Here is a 23,256-nt window from a genome sequence, read left to right as displayed (position 1 = left end):
ATCATTTCCAACTACAAATGTAATGTTGTTCTATTAGATTATCGCTGTGATTAAGGTAAACACCTTGTCAGTGAGACAATCTGGTTAAGTTTAAACAGATATATTGGGCCCAGACAGGTGTCTTAGGGTTGAAGCCCTTTTTTCTTGTTGGAATTTCTCTGGCCAAGAAGTGTAGCGGAAATGATGCATGGCAACCGTATGGAGGAAGAGGGGGATGGGGCACCCACTATTGAGTGCTAACAAAGTGTGCCAATTTTGAGGGAAATTCGTGAACATGCTTTTTAGGTGATTTTTCAGGGATAGGGGCAATGACAAGAGCTAAATAGTGCTCTCAGCTCATCGAGTTGAGGAACCTAATACAGCAGCTTTGGTGCTGTCGTTATTTAGATTAAAAAAAAACATGTGGTTTCTGTTAGCGGTTCCATAGTGGATTTATGAGAGAGCCATGGTATAAATGCGTCTGCTGGATGCTCCATACAGTACTGCTGCCCCTCCACAGACCCAGACAGAAGCTGTGCTCTATGCTGGCAGGTCCACAACTCCACAAACTCACACACCATACAATTGCTGTAAAGACTTAGTAGCGAATCATTTAATCATCTTTTTGTCCAATCAAGGAAGTAGAAACCTTGTAGTCACACGTAATGGGGTGTATCATTAATTTGCCTGGACGCAGAGGCACATTTAGATGCTTGATTTATTTTTCCTTTACATTATAGCCATGTATGTTATAGAAGCCTGATTGCTTCAGAGAAGGGTTCAGGGCACGCTTCTGCCATTCTGAGCTTGGCTTGCTCCCCTCAGCTTGAGATCACGCACAGCAGATAATGTGTTTTCTATTTTATTTCATCCTGGGTAAGAGGAGGAGAGAGATAGGACAGCGAGAAAGGCCTTTCCGTATGCAGCCTCATAATATTGCGGTTTTCAGATCTGGGGGCCCGGCCAGGCGATGAAAGAGATTCTGGCTAGTCTATAGCAGCTGGTGGCTTGAGAGAGCTTCCTCTGTCGCAGGGACTCCTGTCCGGCCGCCATTAGTATTCCTGAGGAAGGGCTTCCTGTGTGTCGGGGGTCAGCTCCTGGCTCTAGCTCCAGCCCCCTCCACCCCCCCTGCACACATGGCTCATCCTCTGGCACAGCATCACAGGGCCCATACACCACACCCTGGCCTGATCTCAGATGTGAGCTCTCTGTTAGAGAAAACACAACAGTGCATACAGCTCTCCCAAAGCAGCGGTACACTAAAAAAATCCACTGCTTTTCGTTAGTTCTGATTTTAATGAAATCCTTTAATTTTTAAAATGAAGAACAACCATACAGTGCAGTGCACATATTACATTCTGTGATTACTGTACTTTACAGTGTTGTGCTGAGCCATACATCAGCTCTGGACATATAGATTGACAGTGATATGGGCTCAAATTAAGCATGCTCTTTTGATTTCTGTTCTATTTTCAAAGCACTGAACATTACAGACACAGCCACCTTGATGTATTCTTCCATGGCTGGCAATACGGTGAGTTATGACTTTAAACAGCCTGATGTGCCAAGCCATACTGAAGCCAGTGTCACCGCCAGCTATTCCGCTGTGGTTCTCTAAGCACTCTCTACCAGCCTGTTGGTTTGGTAGACATTGCCCCGTAAGTGGCTGAGAGTCCTGTGGTACTAGCTGGTGCCATGATCTCAAATCATGAAGCATTGAGTCTACACTGTGCGTGTCAGTCTGTGGCAAAAGTTTTAAATGTCACCTCTAAGCTCTAGATTCTATGTGTCATCTTCATTATGACATGTTAGGGTAACAGTAGGAGAGGTTGACAAAGATGTCAAAGACTCGTTCACCCAGATTCACAACACAGTTCTACTGTAGGAGAGGGTGTTGTTATTTTTTGAAAGCATCTGTTTTACACAAATAGATATAGTTCTATTGGTTGGTTTGCACTGATTGGACTTTGATTGTTGCCTGATGAAAATACTTTTTGTACTTATTTAGTGTCCTTTGTTTTATCTGCCTTGCTCAAATGCTCCTGTCTGCCTCTCGTCTTTCCTCACTCATTACACTTTTTCCCTTTTCATTATACTCCGTGTTCATTTTGACAGAGCACCAGCTAATGACAGATTCTTTGACTATAGGATGCTGGGGAAATGGTGCGCTCCCTTGGCGGTGGATTGGAACTGATTGTTAATTTGCTGATGTCAACAAACAACGAGGTGCTGGTAAGCATTTGCGCCGCCATCGCCAAAATAGCCGAAGACAGGGAGAATCTGGTAGTCCTTACTGATCACGGGGTAGTCCCATTGCTGGCCAAGTTGACTAACACGGTAAGAACACGTCACTGCTGGAGACAAAAAACAAGGTTTTACTATTCAACAACACTGCAGTTATTGTCAATATTCAAATAACTGTCTTTACAATGGATTTCAGTTGACTTTTTCCTACTCTATGGAGCATAAAACCCAGCTAATGAATAGAACATAGTTATATTTTTGCCAAGAGTCTCTTGCAGAGCTGTAGTAGAGCTTGTTATTCTCTACATTGTAAAGACTGGTCTCTGGGGACCAATAGCATCCTGTTCCCCTTCCACAGACTGATGACAGGCTCCGTCGCCACCTGGCTGAGGCCATTGGCCACTGCTGCATGTGGGGCAGCAACAGGGCATCTTTCGGCGATGCTGGTGCCGTGGGGCCCCTGGTGCGTTACCTCAAATCAAAAGACGAGGCAGTCCACCTGAGCACAGCTATGGCCCTGTACGAGCTGTCCCATGACCCCAACAATTGCATCACCATGCACTCAAAAGGGGTGGTCCAGGTCAGTTGTAGTGCTGCTAAAGCTGGATTTATGACTCCTTACTTCAATTTTGTTGTAGCTAATTTTCAAAGTACTTATTTCTTTAGTTTATTTGGTGATTTTGAGACTAAATCTGGCATAATTACATTGAGGAAAATGTGCTTGGCCTCCCATCACTCTTGTTTTAGCAATGTGTGAAAAACACAGAGTAATAAACTTTGAAAAGCTGTGACTATTTTCAGAGCCTTTGACCAATGGAGCAGAAACAAAGTGGGTTTTATTCGGTGGCGGAAATATGACTCCACTTTCTAGCCGTCATGGGAATTCAGAAAAGCAAACAGCTCAGTGTGTGTGCATTGCCATTTCTCCGGTAGACCCTAGATGCCATTACAGCTCAAGTCAAAGGGCTGTAGCTGGGGGTAACTGTTGCTAAGGGCTGTTCCTGGACATCAGGGCAGAATGCAGCAGTGATATGGCTCAGGCCAAAAAGTGGGGTCAGAGCTGTTCAAAGCTACAAGAGAACAAGGTTGTTTTTTTGACTCTGTAAAGCTACATCCGCCTGCTTTCTTCTTCATCATTGAGTTGTGTAATGCTCTTCCAAAAAGAAACAAGCATTGTTTTGTCTAACATTTGAGCCTGTCAGGCTGTTTCCATGCTGAGCTCCAGAGACTGTTTATGTTGGTCTCTGACAGTGATGTAGAGATTTTATGTTACGATTACGCTGTAATTAATGTCTTGTCACAGATGATCATGTACCCATATTTTAACATTTTGGGAAAACATTGCTATCTCATTCTTTAATTTAATCATGTTTCACATAGAAGGACTTTCACATGAGAAATCTTGTTTTGGCCACAGTAAGTCAAAGTTGCCCCCCACCCCCAAATAACAACTGCAATAGAAATTATGAAGTGGTTATGCCATTGCAGCCAGATCTTTTTTTCCCATGTTCATTAAATGGTGTACTTTAGCTTGATCGGCTGTTACAGTGTATGTGGTTCAACACCAGCCATAATTGGTAGCTGGACGGAACATTGGGTGCTCCAAAAAAGTGATGTCTAATTTGCAAAGCCGAATGCTTTTTGTAGTTTGAGCCACGACGAAAACTGGACATGCCCTCTGTTTTGCTGTGTGTGTGTGTGTGTCTGTGTTTGTGTGTGTGCATGTGTGTGTCTGTTTCTGTGTATTTCAAATTCTAGTGTGAGTTTTTGTGTATGGGCGTGTGTACAAATGCAAGACATACCACCCTTTTTAATCTGTCTCTGTGTTTGCCCTTATTAATGTACCAGTTAAGAGTTGCAACACTACTCCATAATGTATTTTTGGACTTTTAAAGAGCTTAATAACCAAAGGCCACGTAACTTCACCAGAACTGCATTTGTTCCTAATCTCCGACATGAAAACACAACACAGGCAGCCTCATTGTTCAGTCTAGCCTCGGTCTCAGCCAGTCTGGGAGGGAGGCTGATACTTACCTGCCTGACCCCGGAGGAACCATTACAGTGGGAGAGCTTGTCAATCTCCTCGATTCAGTGTGCACTGTAATGTTCTGCTTCATGATATACAGGTAGGGAGAATGTGTTAAAACAACATCCCCAATAGTTGTGAATAGGTTGGAGAGGGTTTATCAAGGATTGATACAGCACCCTGTGTCTAATTTACGGCCCTGTGTAAAATTCTGAACTGCCTATTTTATTATTGCAACCATATTTCAAAGAGCTTTTTCTTTGCCACTGAGAAGCTCTCAAAACATGTTCACCCACATGTAGTATATGAGCACAGGTCTGTCTTACTCCAAAGTTGGTTTAGAAAGTTAGATTTTCTCTCTAGCACGCTTAATGGTGAATGGCCGGGCCCTTTAGATTCACAAGGGAAATAAGGCATTGAAAAGAAAGTATTTCACACTGGAAAACACATTAGTGGCCTGTCTTTGTCTTTTACCCCTTCCAAAACCTTCACATTTGGTCCAGACTCCAGAATCAATTAAAATATTTAATGTAAATACTATGATTACTAGTACTAGTATTATACCTCTTTAAATAAAACTTTTTGTTTTGTTTTGGACACAACCTGCTGTCATTCACATTGTCTTTAGTTGCCTACATTTTCTGTCAGCATATTTTCCTTCTTGCCTCTCAGATCAGACCTTGTTTAAGAAAAGGGATTCAAGTGCTTGCTCTCACAGGAAATACATACCAGGCAAAAGAGAATTCTAGCCTGAGAAATGAATCACCCTCACCGTTTGATTTGACATCCACGCTTGGTATCTCACAGTTTTATACGTATGGGCTTCATTTTGTGTCATGTACAAAATCAACATGCCGTCCCCCTGCGCTTTACATCGCTTCCAAAAGGACTGGGGATTGTTTGTTAAAACCATAAATCCTTGTAGACAGCTTTAGCCAGCTATTTGTATTAAAGAGGCTCTTTCATAAGAAAAGCTTTGTGAAGTAAATTGTTGAAAATTACAAAATGCGAATGGTAATTATTGGTAATTTTCAACTGAAGGTATTTCAGAGCGTAGCTTTTGCCAGGTCCTGGTATGTATTTTAAGAGAAAAACTTTTGCACTTTTGTTGCCATGATTACACTTCTGCCCGGCACAGTTAGTGTTTCTTATAAATTTATTTTTTTTGGGGGTGGGGGGCTGAGGAAAGGATAAAAAGCAAGCAGAGCATCATAGGTTTACTTCTACAGTTTCATGTTGGTTTGCGTGTAACACAACTTCAGGTCGTGGGTGTGGTGAGCAGATGATACAAGCAATGTGCACTGCCTGTCATGTTATGACTACCACGTATTTCAGATCCATGAAGTGTAATTTTTTTAGAGCCTCTCTCCCTTACACCTGGACCAGAAATGCCAAGCCATGTTCTTTAGCTTGCACAGGCTCAGACTGAAACTTCCCCCTTAAAGTCATTGGTTTAAAAGCAGGCCCCCCTCCTTTTCCTCTTCTTCTTTAGAGAGACAGAAAAGCAGCGTAACAGTCTCTGACTCACTGGAGGCTGGAGGGAATGTTGTTTACCTTGACTTCCCTCCCCAACTTGCCCTTAGCCCAGCTAAACACTGCTGTCTGTTTGTGCTGTTTGCCTTCACAAGAGAGTCTAAAACATGGGAATGCTGGGATGGTGGGTGGGTGGGGGTGGGGAGGGTGATGAAGCCATAATGGCTCTCAGACCTGGCACAGGGGAATTTAAACCTGAACTCCTGCAGGCAGAAGTGGTCCAACAGAGCGCACTTAACACCATGACACCTCAGTGCGCGATAAGGTGTGTGTGTACACATGCAACAATATGTGCAGCTCTCCCAGACTGGGGAGTGTGTGTGTGTGTGTGTGGGGGTGGGGGGGGGGGGGGGGGCGTGTTCCATAGCTCCTTTCTTGGAGGTCAGGACTGACTGGAGCTCTCTAAACTGCAAAAACCTTAAAAGCGCACGATTCAGTTTTCAAACTTGGGCGAAGTATTCATGTTATCTCTAACTAGTGGCGTATTATATTCCTAGAGAACCCCGCTGGGAGGGAAGGAGCAAGTTAGAGAAAAAGGCAGCAAATAGAGATGCGCTTATCTTAGCCTAGTTATGCGCTTTGAGAGACCTTCTTTGGCGACGTCTGAATAACGTGCTATGAGGTTGGCAAAATAACGCTGCCTCTGGTGCACTTCTCAGGCATCCTCTCTTTTCACAAAAGAGACTTGTTTAGTGAGCAGCATGTTTTCTGGAGCCTGTGGATGTAAGTTTGCTTTTAGAGGTGTTTTGGATGCAAATCACACAAAACCAGAGGCCAAATGTTTCACATATACTTCATACGTATCATCATGGATTGCTGTATTGCTTTTTTTTCCCCACAAAAAGTGATTATAATCTGGAGGAAGGATATTACGTTCCCGTTTTTAACTTGCCTTATACTGTAGGTTCACAGCCCTTTTGTGCTCATGCACACAAGCTGGCTCACCTCCTCTTTCATCTGTTTTCCTTTCACTGTTTATCTTTGCACTGAAAAGCCTGGGAATGTCTTTCCCCTACTTCTATGGCTTCTTTGGTTTGCTAACCACACAAATGTGCGGTGCTGCTTTTTTAAGTTTGTATGTAAATGGAGAGGGGTTAGGGTCAGCCTTACAAGTTGAGAGTGACATTTCATTTGAGTGAAGCCAATAAAGGAATCCCATCACTTCCTATGTTGATATGTGGAGCCAGTACTGAACAGGATGCAAGAGTTTTGAGTAAAAGGGAGACAAGGGGAGAAACATTGAGAGTATTGAGATTAGCCAGACGCATTTAGAATCATTCTGCTGCCTAAAACTAAATCTGAATCAGTGGCTGGAGGTAGGTTTTAAAGATGCTTTAGTTCCTTTGACAGCACCGAGTCTAGATATTGTCCTCTGTGTTCCTCAGAATCAACAGGGATGTGACATTGCTGGACTGAAACCAGGGAAACCGTCCCGATTGTGTTCAAACACCATTTTTAAGCCTGCTGCAGCATTATCTTTCAATCTTTTTTTATCCAGTGGAGAACAAGGTCTTGATATATGGGGCTTAAAAGTGCCTCAGACGTCTCAGCATTTACTGTATTTATTGAAGCTTTATTATGTTTAGGAGCAGGGAGCCCTTAAGTGCTTAGTTGAGGGATGTCATGTTGCTGTTGGCTCATTATGGACATAAACAAGACGATCCAAAATAATTGCAAGTGTGGCTTAGGAAACCTCAGTGGCACACATTGTGATTTTACCAAGAGGCACACATTGAACAAATTTAGATTCATCCATTGCACCAGAGTATTTATGCTCACATTTACTTTTATTTTGATGCAACCCCCACATCTGCCCACAAACATAATGTAGTGATTTTGCTGCAGATAAAACGGGGAAAAAAACTCACCCTTTCAAAACACATGTCACTCAGTGGTATTCCATATAACTAGTCTGTTCATTTATGCTTATTTCTGCACAATACACAACTCTTTGAACAAACAAAAAACTTTTAAACATTCAGTTTTATATAACCAAAAAATAAAACTCCCAAAACTATATATTTCTGGACAGCGCACTGCAGTAAGATCTAACAAGATCTATAACACAAGCCACTAATAGTCGGATACAATCTGTCCTTTGGAGCGGCGGAAAGGCTTACAAGTGGTGTGGTTCATGCTCAGGTTTTTAATGTCGAGCCTGCCCTGCACTACTTTCATCTGAGCAAACTTACAGAAGCATGTGCGTTCACAGCTGCAACCCCTTTGCTGAGGCATGGTTTGGAAGGGTAAAGCGGGACACACACACATATGCACACACAGAGATGGACACATGCAGCTTGATACTGTCGCCGCACAGCCACTGTGTCTTTGCAAGCCATGCTGCTGGTAGTGTGCAGTGCATGGCAACATGAACAGCAAGCTACACCTCACTCACTAGATGTGGGATGTAGTGTAAGGTGTTTTAGTACACTCTTGCAAAATAAGAACTCTTTGGCAATCTGTTTCTGCTGCCAACTGTAACTTCTGTCCTCTGTCCGCAGCCCCTCATCGTCTTCATGGGCTCTGATGATGAGACACTCCAGGAATTTGCTGCCGGCTGTGTGCGCAACATCCGCCTCCTGGCCCAGGCTAATAGGAATGCCCGATTATATCGTTGACGCTATTATAGAGTTTGTTTCAAATGTTTTTGAAAGTTGCTTCAAAATGTTCAAAATGTATGACAAAAGTGTTTAAAATAAGGTTTCCAAAATATGTTGACGTTCAAATGTTCTGAGAAAGGTTTCAAATAAAATGTTTTATCTTGATTGATGAGTTGTGTTTATTTGCGCTCCTGCTTCCGTTCTAGCGAGCAACTTTTACCCCGAGCTCCATGTTTACATCAACTACCTCATCAGGAGTTCATACAAACATTTTAGGGAGCCCTCTACTCGTTCTCTTGACTGTGATGATAAAAATAAACTCTTCTTTATGTTTGATCGTACGCCAAATACCCCATACGATGTTCAGCGTTCTCTGCAGTTAGAATTCCTCAAGTAATCCACGAAAGACCACAATATCTAAACAAGATCCACATCTGCTTGAGTTGCTCAACCTCCTGCTATACACTTCCGTACTTGCAATGAGACATTTAGACAAACAGAATAGCTTGCTGTTGGTTATGTAGCACCATCGTGGATATTCTGTATAAATACCAATAATATGAACACAGAACAAGAAAAATCTACAATTAGGTATATAATAGTGGTCGATCCCTCACAGATATTATGTAAAAGAATGAATTTAAATCAGGTTTTTCCACATTACTCACAACTTATTAATTGTAATTTCCCAGTTTGTAGGGGTATTTATTATAAATAATGAAATATATTTTACAAACAAGCTCATTATTTTTGTCAGTAAAAGCAAAATGTTTTAGATATTTTGCCAGTTAAAATGATCTCTGTACCAAAGCACTTAGTCAGCACCAACTATAAAACAATCTAATGAAGGATTTTTGGGAAAATGCAGCATATTGTTTGGCTCTTACATAAGTTTTTTGCTGAATATCTTTTTTAAAGGCTTCTTCTTTTTCTATACTATGCATATTGAGACCGCTTCCGCAGTAATGGTGCGTGTGCACCTCACTGCAGTGGATCTGGTCTCATCTGATTCTTTTGTCTTGTGTTTCTGTTTATTATAAACAGGCCATGTCAGGCCTGACGGCCTTTTGCACAGCAGGTTTTAGTAAAAGACTGTTGGCCTCCGTCGTGTCTGTCAGTCTGTCTTTCCGATCCCAACTGTCCTGGTCCCAGTTAGCGTAGATGCTCAGCACTCAACCACAGAAGCTGCCACAAAATCTCATGGGATTTTCATCATTAATACCAGCCACGTGCTAAAATAGAAAATTAGCAAAACATTGAAAATATGTGGTTGAAAATCACCATCGCTCTTTGATGTGTAAACACTACCAGCTGTTAGCGGGGGTCAGTGGAAAAACGGATGGAGGAGTGTAGATGAGTGAACTTTTTACTCTGAAGAAGCAACTTCCTTAAAAAAAAAAAAGTAAACTAGGAGCTGAAGGAAGCCACTGTCTCCCAACCACTCAGAGCAAATTAACTCACAATGATTAATGGCTCTTTAATTCCATGTTTCATGGAAAAACATCTCATCTAGTCATCTCAACAAACAAAGAGGGAAACATTGTTGTCTGTAATCTGTAACAACCTGTAACAAAATAATAGCTCTCTTTTCAAATAAAAAAATTAATTTGAAATAATGTTCTAAATATGACCTATCTGTGGCAGCTTCAAAATCCAGCTTCAACTAAATATCGCTTAAAACCTTTTCAATGTAATAAGATAAGGTTTTCTGGTGTCCATGTGAGCTTTGAGATCCCTAGCACCTTTATTAGACGCTGAAACAAAGGTGCTAGCTTTGCACACGGTTTTGCACTTCAACTGTGAAGCTGCACTTACCCTTTCGGCATTTTGTGTCCAGTTGGCTATCGTGCTGTTCGAGTAGTTAATAATATAAGCTGACTTGCTAGGCTGACTTGTTGCACTTGCTTAGCTGTGTTAGCAAAGTTGTGGACTTCCAAGTTTTTGAGCATAAGTAATGCAACCATAACAAATACAGCGTATAATTAAATTGCAATCTTAAACTGTAGGTGCACCAAATCGCAAAAAAATCTAATTATGCAATGCACAAACATAATTGATACAGATTTTGTCATCTCTCTCTCTCACTCTCTCTCTCTCTCCCTTTCTTGGAACGAAAGCAAATTCATGTATTTCCCAAAATGTTAAACTATTCCTTTAACAAACTGCATGTTATGAGATGTGCAGTTGTATTGTGTTTTAGACATTCACGATTACTTTTGGCTTTCTGCAGCAGTAACCTGATTTTGCAAACGTGATGTAAACAAGAAACCTCTGTAGAGCTCTCCACATTGGCTTCCCATCATGTATTCTGAACTTGATGAGCCTTGATTTGCAATATTTACAACACTTGCAATGAAACTGCTTTAATACCCTCTCAGAACCTGTTAGTAAACCTTGCAGAGCTAAGAGAAGTTGGTTTCAGGAGACTGGCCCTTAGGCCTATTGGTCATAAAGCCACAATTGCGTGTATTAACTGAGCCACAAACCCTCCGAGAACAGAAACTGCCACTTTCTTTGGCTGGCCATCCAACACAGGGACATTATTCACGAGAAATAAGAGGTTATGCCTCCACGCCTCTGCACAGGCAGCAATTACGTCCGGCTATGGCCTTTCTGGTCACCTTTCAAGATGCTTCTCATCACTTCACTGAAGGATGGAAATAGTGGAGGGAAATCCCTGATGTTGTTGCTCCTGTTTTGAGGGAAAGTGTGGGCTTCTGCCACACCCCTGTATCTCAATTGGTTTGTCCCAACGGTGACCCGACCTTCCCCCTGTCTGTCCAAACTCCAGCAGAGGTTTCCCATAGGTTAGGTTGATGGATGCAACCACATTCCAAAACTTTATTACACATTACACAAGACTTATGTGTGGACCTTTCAACAGTCATGAGAATTGTCTGTCCACGTTTTGGGTGGACAGAGTCATAAATATATATAGCGCTTATTTTTTACAGTCATGCAGTCCTTAAGAGAGCGTGCGGTGTATAGTGATACTAGCTCAATTGTTTTTAAATGGAACAGCTCTTTTGAAGTTTTTTTTTAAAGATCCCACATCTCCTCAAGCGTTCTGCAGCAATATTTCATAAAAGAAACTAATAAACAGTAAAAGTTCCTTCCAAATATTAGAAGTGGCTTTCTGTCCCCTTCAGTGTCTAAGGACCGTTTTTAATATAAAATCCCAAACTGTTGCACAGCAGCGGCAGCCGAGTGGTTTGCTTGCGATGTTGCCATTAAAAACATTCGTACACACAGCGGCCACTCAGAGCTCCATCCATACAGAGAGCAGCGCTTTCTGGTACCCGAGGACCAGGGGGGTGAACACAGCTTCTGTTGTCAATCTGTAAATTAGCTTTTCTATCATTTACAGGATGCTTACACCACCAGGTCTGTTGGAGTACGCCTTGCATGTCAGGCTCACACACACGCTGTTTGCTGCCTCTCTGCATCTGTTTCCTTCTTTCAGTCGCTCACAAGATCTCCCAATTTTCTACTCCTCAGAATGTGCTGTCCTGTGATCCCTGTGCATTACTCAGTGAGACTTTTTTTAATGAAATCTGACATTTCCTTCCATAAAGTGTAAATAACAGGCCGGTGTGACAATAAATAAACATGGAAATGTGTGGACAAATACCACAGCGTCTCGGTCAGATTTCAAGACGGCAAGAGTAATGTAACATTTGCAGCACTTTTGAATTGTATAGATACATGTTGTGTCTTGTGTAAAAATAGTCATTTGTGATGCAGCAACATACTATACTATGAAGTATTGTTTAGGGAATGATTGTGACAATTATGTTCTTTTTTTGATATGGCCAATAGCTAGGGGAAAAGAGATAACAGCTTTTCATTGACTTCCTCATCACTCACATCTTCATCAGAGGAAAGAGAAAAAGAAGAACAAGAAAAGCAACCAAACAATATAGCCTTTGGCAGCAGCCATGAGGGGGGACACAAATATTTCCCAGGTGTTATGTGCATGTACTTATACTTTATGCGGAAGATATTGCACTTTTTGTGTCCGGACTTAGCAGATTAATTCAATTCAATTCAGTTTTATTTCTATAGCGCTAAATCACAACAACAACAACAGTTATCTCATTGCGCTTTTCATAAAAGAGCAGGTCTAGACCGTACTCTGTGATGTTATTTACAGAAACCCAACAATTCCCACCAAGAGCAAGCACTAGGCAACAGAGGCAAGGAAAAACTTCCTTTAAGAGGCAGAAACCTCTGGCAGAACCATGGCTCAGGGTGGGCGGTCATCTGCGCCGACCGGTTGGGGGTGAGAGAAAGAGACAGAGAGAGAAAGACAGACAGACAGACAGAGAAGGGACAGAGAGAGACATGGAGAATTGTAGCAGAGAGTGTCGAGCCGGAACATGAAGGCAGCAGGTGTCTCCAACCACAGATCCAGACTCCACAGCTCCAGAGCCAGAAACACCTGCAGGAAGCGATAGAAGGAGAGAGGAGATCAATACCCTGTCTGCTCTGGATCAGTGACTCTTTTTTCAAAATTTCCCGGTATGGGGTGAATTAGCTTACTGCAGATGCAGGAGAAAAAGAGAGAGGATTGTCTGTTCTTACACTTCGAGGGCCCCAGACCAAGGACACATATTTATGTTTGATGAAAAAGTGGATTTTGCTGATGACACAACTGGTGGGTCTGATCACCGACAACAATGAACCGGCCTACCTAAAAGAAGTAAAGGACCTTTCCCACTGGTGTTAGGATAACAACCTACTCATGAATGTCAGCAACATTAAAGAGACGGTAGTGGACTATGGGAAGAAGCAAGGAAGGAACTACGCTCGCCTTATTATGGACAGGTCCTCAGTAAACCCTACCCTGCCACACATTCTGTTTTATAATATATATCATGCACTAGTTGAAGGAGATGATGGCATTACAAATCACCGGAATTGTACCACTTACGATTCCACGTGACAAATAAAATGTATTGAATGATTAACAAGCATTTAAAACAGCTAAATCAGCAAAAAATGTTCCAAAAATCTGTTCATTCCAATTGAAAAATGTCAGTTATTTGCTTGCATGGACAAAGTAAAGCTGCATGGATTTTTTTTGCTGTATGTTAAACTTTGGTTCACTTTGACAAATGAATCTGGGCCATTGAGCAAACCATCTTGACAGTGCTGACCTCTGAGGAAACAGAGAAGCTGAAGAGACTAAAATGGAAGAAGCTTTCATAACTTAACAGCCGTTTTGCACCTTCCAGTTTTACGCCTACACTGTGAGAGTATAAATTCAACAGTAGCCTAATGAGACAGGAGTCAGTGGTACAAACATGCCTTTTGGATAAACAGTGTGAACTTAATAGCCAGATAGAGAAAGAGCTTACTAGCTGTCTGAGAGTCAGCAAACTCGGAGAACTGGTTTCCCTCCTTTAGTAACTCTTTATTGTATAAAATGGTGTAGGCTACAACAATGGAGCAAAAAGCTTGGAGACTTATTGGGACTCATTTGCACTCGCCAGGCTGGCTATCGTATTAGCAGTTAGCTCACCAGCTACAGTACAGTTTACAGAGATAAACTTCGCTGTGCCATATTCCGGTTTGACAAGGCCTTAAGGACCGAGCCAGCCCAACTTCTATTCTTACCAAAACGCTGACATTATTCTGTTATTAATATTCCAGGCAGAGCAGATTGGAGTCTCCGTGAAGAATTTCTGGTAGATTAGTCACCCTGGCTCATCCTGAACTGTTACGGGCCTCAACTTCTAAGCATTTCTGATGAAACATTCTTTACTTACCGGATCTGATGTGTGTTTGTTGAAGTCAGTGTAACTCAAAGGGATGAGGGGGAGGTTAGGATATGCCTGTCAACCCCATTAACAGATCATAGCTTTTTTTTTCTTTACCTTACCTTGAAATTGAGGAAATTGTGAAATCTTAGACATCACTGCTGATTTGATGAAACTTGGACGGTACGACTCTAGCTTTAATACAATCACACTGATTGGCCTCAAAAGGTAACTGCATCTTTTTAAAGCATCAACACGCTTGCAGTTATTTTTTTTGTATGCATTTGCTGTCTTTCTTACTTCTTGCAGCTTTCTTTGTGACATGTGATGTTCAGGGTACTTTCAGCTTTGTGTTTACAGAGGTTTTTGCATGATCTACAGCCTTTCAGGACACTGTTACATCAAACTGGAAATGAGAGGGTACTGATAGGTTATATTAATCTGGGGACAAAGGATAATATCTAGATAAGACGCTCAAAAATACCAAGTTCCTCACACAGCAGACAGTGATGAGTTGGCACACGCTCCCAGCTGCACAGCTGTGAACCATAAGCCCGGCCAGGTTTCCCTTGCTGGATCATGAGCCAACCTGAGAGCTCTGTATGGCACCCCACCAAAAATTATATTATCCCAGAGTTTTCATCACAATCTTTTCATCAAGCTATCACAAGTCTGGACCTAAGGGGAATACATGCAACTGATGGGGAATAGCACCAAATCAACAAATCATCAGCAAGGCATTATAGAACATCCTATAATCTGGAACTGATTGCACACTTTGAGACATGAACACAAAGTATAAAACTGTGGTAGACGCTGCCGGCTTAAGTTTCTTGATAGAATTAAGAGTAATATTTGTAAAAGTGTAAATTAGGCAAATGTTCAGAATGCATTTTTCTGCTTCGTGCGGTGGTGTTGTATCCTTTTTACGTGACATCTCTTCCATTTGACCCCTCAACTCCAATGTTTTTTACATCCTGCTTCAACTCTGACATTAATAAATTTCCTTTCCCTCCGCGTGATGCATAAAAAACACCGTGTTCCAGTCTAGCTCACTGCTTTCTGTCAGTTTGCCCAAGCGCTTCCAAATACTTCAGAGCTTTGCAACTGTCTGCTGTCAAAGAAAAATACCTGGACACTCAACAACCAAAGATAGCACGACCAAAATTATAGAGGCAATGACACTCAAATAACTAAAACATCTGAAGTTCTTTACACTGGCATTAGAAATGACAAAGGCAAATATGCCTCTTTGTTATTCTAACATGAGTGAGTAGTTCTGGCAAAGCTTAGGCGCACAATGACCATGCTTAGTCTGACTTAATTCAAATTGGATGGCCAGTGCAACAAAATCAGAGGGTCCGGGTCACAATGAAAGCATGTTCTCAGACAGATGTATCCATCACTTCCATGTACACTGGATACTGAAATGGCATCTCCACCCTGAAGTAGTAAGTGCCTATCTAGTAGCCATTTGTGTATTCTTGGAAAGCTATATTCAGAGAGACAACAGAGGATGGAATGGTTAGGAGAGCATTGGGTGTTCCAAGTTGCAATTATTCCCCACTGTAATTTCAAGGAGCAGTTCCAGTGACTTCTAATGGCACTTGGTTTTTACTCTTGATTACTTTCAGTAGACATGGACAGACAGCACACGTTTCAACAGGCCCATTAGTGTCCCAAATGTTTAAACCCTCTCTGAAAAACAGTAATTGGGTCATTTTAAACAACTTGCAAATTTTCTCCTCAGTCACATTTTCCACCAAAGCTGGCAAACTATTGAACAAATATGTCTGTGGCTTTACAAGTAGCCCGTGCACTACAGTATGTAATTCCAACTTGGTTTACACGGCGAAATGATGTCCAAGTCTGGAGTGAAAACATCATCTTAAATGAGGGGCAGATTATGGTGCAGAAACCGGGGTTTTAAAAAACAATTTGGATTGTAATGGCGTAAGGTGTTGACATTGAGCTAACACTGATTTCAAGTAATGGCCACCTTTCATAGCCAGACCTTTTAATACACGTTGAATGATGAAGTACCCCAAGGCAAAAACAGGGTGTTGCCTACTGGATCCATGATGTATAACGAATGCTTTTCAATTTTGTGTTCACTGCCTCAAAAAAGACACAAGTCTTCTATTTGAGGATGTCCAATGTTGATCTTCTGCTGCCTTTTTACAATATTTTGTTTAATAAAAAGCAAAACATTTGAGTTGCTCCGTTGTGGTGTTTTCTGTAAATGGATCAGAGTTAAATTGGAGAAAACAAATGTCATGTGTGTGTGTGCAATGATATAAAACTTTTACTAATCCCCCTTCTGGCAGGCAAGACTAAACCCACATACAAATAAACTCCTGTAGTTGTGATATAAAACAATATAGTGTGACTAACATATGTATATAAAATTCGATGCAGCTATTAGATGCAAGAACAGAGCTACATGTTCCAAAAATTACACTGACGTATAGCATTTATATAAAATCGATTTGGATGGAGAAGGTAGGGTGACGTGGAGGTTTCCTTCATGGAAATGTAGGAAAACAAAGCTCCAGATGCTGGGATGAAGAGTGTAAGATATCCGTGTATGCTGATAGAAATCAAAATCACTGATAGAAATCCATATATGGATTGGAAATTCAGCCTTTGTTAAGGGGTACTCCACTAATAACAAGGATTGGGGAAAAGCAAATGGCAGATTAAAAAATAATGGTGAAAATAAGCAAAGGACAAAATATACTTTATGGACCATTGGCATTTAAAATGGTGAAATTTCATTTCAAAGATCATTTCACTGCAATTGTGTCACAGCAACTAGCAGACTCATTGACAAGGGCAAGGTAAATGCACACAAATGTTTTCTAACAAAAAGTTGCGCCGTTTACCATGGCAACCCGTCTTGACCTTTAAGGGAACAGAGAGCCGAGGAGTCCTGAATGGACAAAAGCCATCGTTGCTTAGCTGTGTTTCACCATCCATTTTTATTTAACACTCTTCAGCCAGAGTAGGTGCTGCACAAAAGAGGACATTTTTTTTTAGGTAACGAGACAGGAGTCAATGGGACAAATATGTCACTTCAAAATACTGGGTCCTGTACGGGACTTGACTAACAAGCTTTAGGTATCTTTTTGATTGATTGATTTGCAACCATGGGAACAAAATGCCAGGGGGATTAAATGGCCCAGCACAGAGAAAATCAAAAAGAACCCTAGAAAGCTGTTGTGATTGACTAGAGCTAGCAAGTTCCAGGTTTATGGTGTGTTAGCTGTTAGGGTGCCAGCTACAGTGGTTTACCACATTGTCTTGCAAGTAATCCCTATCACCAAGCTTTTAGGACCACATATTTGATAATATAACATAATGACCGGCCCTTTAATGCCTTGTAGGAGTCACACTCTAAAAACACTGCAGTCTTAAAACAAGTGCAAAAATAATCCCCATAGCCCATCGCTTCAATCTCTAAATCTAAACTGGCAAACATATATATCCTAACATTGACCTATTTCAATTTTAATTCAATTTTATTTATAGTTTCAAACCATAACAAGAGTTATCTTGAGACACTTTACAGATAGAGTAGGTCTAGACCACACTCTATAATTCATAAAGTCCCAACAATTTTAGTAATTCCCCCAAGAGCAAGCATAGTGGCAAGGAAAAACTTCTTTTTAAGGAGAAACCTGGGACAGACCCAGGTTGTTGGTAGGCGGTGTCTGACGGGCCGGTTGGGGGTGTGATGAACAATGGCAATAACAGTCACAATAAAGATAATGGAACAGTGACTAACAAAATGGTAGTAGTAGTAGTTCATGTCATAGCAGGGCGCTGCAGGGCATCACAGGGTGTAGCTTGGCCCATCAGGGCATAGCAGGACGTAGCAGGACACCGCAGAACGTAGCAGGGCAAGACCAAGACCTTGGCCACCACTGTCACCTTGGTCAACTAAGACCTCAGTGCCATCCTAATCCAAAGAAATATGCTGGAAGAAAAAGGACATAAGTGGACCCCACTTGGGAGAGGTGCAGGACGGCTCCAGCAACTCTGTTTCTTATATTTTGGGCCTTCCCCTGGCTTTGCTCTTTCCGGGATGCAAATTTTGGATCTCTATGTCTCACTATTGATTTGCACCCCATTACCACCTTGTTTTTGCAAACTGGTCATCCAATGTGCATGTGGTTGCATTCACAACACTTCCAGACCTCCTTACCACGCCAGATGGCTGAGAGATTAAATACACCCTGCAGGGAAGTAAGTCCACGTTTTATAAGGCACCGGGACCCTTTTGAGTTATTTTTGATAAGTTGAAGGATATAAAAGACAGGGATGACCAATCTTAGACAATAGGTTACACCTCTGGATTAGGACAGTCTTCTCTGTATATGATAGGATTATCACAGTAGATGTAGCTCTTATTATATTAGATGTACTGTATAATGTTTGCCTATTTGTTTAATGGTTTCCTTTTTTTCTAACCACAAGAGGATGTTAGTTAGGGTTGCTATTGGTTTGGGTGAGGATATGTTTTGTTTTGTTGTGTACTTGTTGTCTATTAAATACCAATAAAAATAACTTTTAAAAAACACCACTGCTTTCTTCACTTGCCATGATCCGTTTTGATTGCGCCTTTCATTAGACCCTCCCTGCCTGGTGAACACCACAGCTTTCAAACTCTACACCCCCAGTTTATAACCTGTCTTTTCATTTCTGCTCAGTGCCTTAAACTTGCATTCTATCTCAGTTCCTGCAGAAAGAAGTCTGATTGCGAAGAAGTCTATGAGAAAATGGCCATACGCCTCACTTGACTTCCTACCTCAGTAAACATGAGTTTAGGGTCTTAGCACAATGTTCATTTAGAAAATGACGGCCTTATTTATTTTAAAACAGACGATAAAGCAGGGTATACATTAAGCCGTGGCTACTCGTTGACCTGTCAGTCAGGAGGCTTAGCAAAGCGTACCCATGGCCCTGTTTCATAAAATAGCTCTGAACTTGCTTTGGGTGATGCTACAGCCATTATTTTTACAGTCTATGCTTCAAGCCCCAGATAAAATACCCCTAAAGACATCTCCATGACATCCTCAGGGTTGACTTGACGAAGCTCCTCCAGAGACAACATTATATAGCTGCTATCACATGCTGAATTGTAGCTACTCTTTATGACGAGTCACCAGACTTTTATGTGTAAAATTTGCGGGGGGCCCCCTTACCCAGAGATCAGATTGTTAATTGCTATAACGGAGGATCAGCATTTATTCACTTGTGTATTTATGGATTTAACTTCTCGTTTAAAGGCAGTGACGAATCCCAGAGTTCCCTATGCCAGGTATAGGATATAGGTGTCACATGAAAGTCTATTTTTGAACCATTACCAGAAGAATTTGTGTGCTCCTGTATCTATGGAGCACAAACAATTGCCAATATCTGCACAACGTCTCAGCTGTCTGCAACTTCAGACTAAAAATAGAGATGAATTGGTATTGGTACCAGGCTTTAAAAACCTTATTGGTTAAAACCAATTGACCAGAAGAGTTAAGACAAGGATAAGAGGACAAAGAAAGCAGATGCCAGTGCAGTTCATGAACTCCAGTCTGAAAGGAAACAGAGCGGTGTACAGGGGATGCCAGAGTACCTGCCACCAACCCCTACCAACGACCAGGCTAATGCTGCCGTACGGTGATCATTGTACGGCTGTGTCGGCTTTGGGGGGGATGGATAGGATGGAGGAGTCCCTATTTTCCCATTGAGACGGTTGTTCTGACCGACAGGTTTAGAAAACAGTGACAAAAGCTAAATTTCCATTCACTTATCAATCAAATTATCTGAAGTTTGGTAAAAAAATAATAAAAAAATAGCAAATAAAGCTGGTGAAAGTGGGTTTCCAGCCAACGACTTTAAAGCAAGTAAAAACCTGTACGCAATGACGTCACATGCTGTTTTGCGATCAAATTGGTTATCGAATTGATTTTTAGATATTTTAAGGTGTTTCCATTCATTTTTGCACTGAATCCCAACATTCAAGCAACTTTTGCGAACAAAGTGCTTATGTGCCAGCTGATAGCGACATATCGAGCTGTAATAAGAAAACAACAACGCTATCAACACATTGCTGTGATGATGCAGATGCGACTTGTCTTTTATTGTCCCTCCGGCACCGCTTTTTGAGACATGTCTTGCTGTTTGAGCGCCTTCCATTGACTCCGGAGGACGTCCCACGGCTTGTCCTAACCTTTGTCGGCAATTTCCTTCGTGAGTTCCTAATTAATTTAATTCAAAAAGTCTCTCGTCTCCTCGTCCATCCACTTCCATCTGTCTTTGTTGACACCTGCCATGTGTGCAAACAAGCGGAAATACTGGGCGGAAATGAACTAAAACTTCTTCTTCTTCATTTAGTGGCGGGTTGTGACCATAAAATGACCTCAAACTTAATAGCAAGTCATTATTTATTTGGCAAATATTGTGTCCATCAGCGTTTATTGCATAAGCCGTATATTGATCAAGATAAAATCCGATGAACCGAACGTATTTCCTTTGACTTGACATTGATGAAATTCCATCGCATTTTACTGTTTCCACAGGCAATTTTTCATTTGTTATCACTTAATTTGGATAAAATCGTGTGGATGGACACAAAGCTAAGGTCACAGGAGGTGACAGAAGTTCAATTCAGGCGAGAAGGAAAACCTACATATTGTGTATAACCTGCACAAATAAACCCCAACCTTAATTAAAGTGATTGCATGACTGGGTCATTCATAGCATGTTTGCACAAGCTGTTAGTAAAAGTGAACTTCCCCCGTTAAATGAAAATAAGCACAAATAAACAATAATTACACGGATCCCTAACCCTTCATATGGCTCTTGCTGCTTAGTCACATCCTTCGAATCACTACCTTGGATAAACCCTAAGGGAACACACAGCTGAGGACCTCAGAAACTATGACTCATGAGCCCATAATGTGACAGCTTTTTTAATGGAAGTCAATGAGAGGGTGCATCAGGAGTAATCAGCAGTGGCATGGCTACATATAGTAAGATTCTTCTTTTCTTAATGTTGCTAAAAGCAGCTTAGATTGTGTTTGGTATGAATCTGATGAAATAATTATCATTGCAGCAGAAGCACGGACATTGACTTCAGTTTCAGAATGCTTGAAAAATATCTTCTATAAAAAAAGGGCAGCTTTGTTCAGATATAGAATACACAAATAGTTACTTGTAATGTGGTTGGAACAATACTAAGACATTTGACACAGGGCCATTTAGGATCGTGCAGTGAAGGAACATGATACAGTCTTTACAAGCATCAAAAACAGGTTTACTGCGCTGTAAAGTGCACCAGCAGACAGTTGGTAATAGGTTTAACTCAGTCTCCCTGCACAGTGCAGTGGCTGCAAAAAATGTCACATCCACCGAGTGACTTTGTTTCAGTACTTACATACTTTGCTCTGCATGCACACATTCTGCAAATGTGGTGAGGAGATTCTAATTGGGGCCAACATTGTTTCACTTTTGGCCCATTTTTGTGAGAAATTATTGAATACTTGGGCCCCACAGCTGGAATACCAATGGTGAAGGGCTTGGGACCCAGACCCCAAACAACCCCAAAAGTTATTAAGTATGTGAATAGGTTATTGATTCATTACATAACCATTAAAGCACTATTACAACTAAAGCAGGTTCTACATTATTACAAATTAACACAGGTGGAGTCTACACTTTGGTTGTTATACAGATTAAACAACCAGCTAGACCATGTTAATAAGTGAGCTGCTGGCAGGTAGATGTTCACATCATTGGGGATAAGATAAGCTAGCTGTTGCCTCTTATTTTGACTGAATGCTAAGCTAAGCTAGCTGGCAGTAGTGACATATTCAGTCTTTAGATAAAAGAGTGTTATCAATCTTCTCATCTGACCCAGAGAGCAAATGACTTCATTTTCCAAAATGTTGAACTGTTTCTTTGATGTATCTATAAAACATGAGTTTTATTAATTGTTAATAAACAATTAGTTCCTAAGAACTTCAAATTATTAACCCTTGTGTTGTCCTCCCGGGTCAAAAAATGACAAAATGTTGACATTTTCGTCACTTTTTCAGACTTTTTTTTTCACTAACACCACTATGCTACCACTAGTTTTACTACTTTTTGGAATTCATGGTCAATAACCCTCATTTACATAGAATTATACCTAATATTTGAGATAAAAAAACAAAAATTGTGAATTATTTTGACTAATAGTTGAGATCAGAGGAATGAAAGTGATCAATTGCATATGCAAAGAGCGTTGTAAGGAATCCAATCCATTATTTGTGGTAATTTGGCTAAAAAGAAACCCATATTTCAGATAGACCTAGAGGACAACAGGAGGGTTAAACTGAGGGTGTCCTATTAGAAAGTGGTTCCAAAACATCATCAATTACTATTAAGAGCATTTAACTGGTTTTATGAAAACACTTGAAGCCACATAGCACGGTGAGGAGACATTTTCCCTTGTGAGCTGTTTTAAGGAAAGTCATATTTTCAGACTCCATGCATTCAATGACTTTCAACAGCCTACTTTTTGCAGCGTGATGCCTCCCTCCCTCTCTCTCTCCCTCTGCTGGCCTCGGCCCCAGAACCGGCGTTAACCATCCACAGTATGTTCGCAGGCTCGGGCTGTGTACTAGGAAACATGAGCAGGGTGAGATATTCAGAGTCCCGGGCGGCGCGGCGCAGGCCGCTGGATAAAGCGGAGGAGGAGACGGCGGTCCGGGTGGATTGAGCTGAGGATCTCAGGACGGGAACATGTGAGCAGGGAATGGGCGACTGGAAACAGGATTATTGTTCCACACAGCAGAGACACGCAGGAGGGGCCCGGGACAGGTAGGCTATCTGACCGAGACACACTGACACACTGGCGGCTGCTTTAGGAAGCCTATGGGACGAAAGGCTCAGCTTTGAAATGGTACTCAGGTTATTGAACCAGGAGGATAGTGAAGGATAAACACACCTTAAGCCAGTTTACCCAACTTTATGCTCATATTATTCTCACGCCTCCATATAATATAGATATGGATTCTAAATCCACTTCTTCATGTATGATGTTTTTGTTATTTCATCTCTTCATGGTCCTGGA

At 41.4% G+C, this 23,256-nt stretch overlaps 2 protein-coding genes across 5 annotated transcripts in view; both read left to right on the top strand.

Moving 5' to 3' along the window:
• odad2 (outer dynein arm docking complex subunit 2) overlaps nucleotides 1-8,547 on the top strand; it is a 55,936-nt gene extending 47,389 nt beyond the window's left edge. Inside the window, exons 20-22 of one of the 2 annotated variants that reach the window (XM_032503573.1) lie at nucleotides 2,128-2,316; nucleotides 2,582-2,803; nucleotides 8,284-8,547. In XM_032503573.1, coding sequence (XP_032359464.1) covers nucleotides 2,128-2,316; nucleotides 2,582-2,803; nucleotides 8,284-8,400 — 528 coding nt within the window. In that variant the 3' untranslated portion in view covers nucleotides 8,401-8,547. The remainder of the gene's footprint in view (nucleotides 1-2,127; nucleotides 2,317-2,581; nucleotides 2,804-8,283) is intronic. The other variant, XM_032503574.1, reaches the window with a different exon arrangement.
• A 14,259-nt stretch (nucleotides 8,548-22,806) lies between these two features.
• Nucleotides 22,807-23,256, top strand: part of mkxa (mohawk homeobox a) — a 40,538-nt gene continuing 40,088 nt past the window's right edge. For 2 of the 3 annotated variants that reach the window (XR_004327446.1, XM_032503587.1), the window contains exon 1: nucleotides 22,848-23,003. Coding sequence is in view for 1 of the 3 variants with exons in the window: in XM_032503589.1 (XP_032359480.1) it covers nucleotides 22,939-23,003 (65 nt within the window). In the remaining 2 variants the exon portion in view is untranslated. Of the gene's footprint in view, nucleotides 23,004-23,256 lie in introns of all 3 variants that reach the window. The other variant, XM_032503589.1, reaches the window with a different exon arrangement.

The sequence above is a fragment of the Etheostoma spectabile genome, chromosome 22, assembly GCF_008692095.1.
Source record: "Etheostoma spectabile isolate EspeVRDwgs_2016 chromosome 22, UIUC_Espe_1.0, whole genome shotgun sequence".
In the NCBI taxonomy this organism is placed as follows: Eukaryota; Metazoa; Chordata; class Actinopteri; order Perciformes; family Percidae; genus Etheostoma; species Etheostoma spectabile.
The sequence above is the reverse complement of the archived record's forward strand: the minus strand, read 5'-3'. Positions and strand labels throughout refer to the sequence as shown.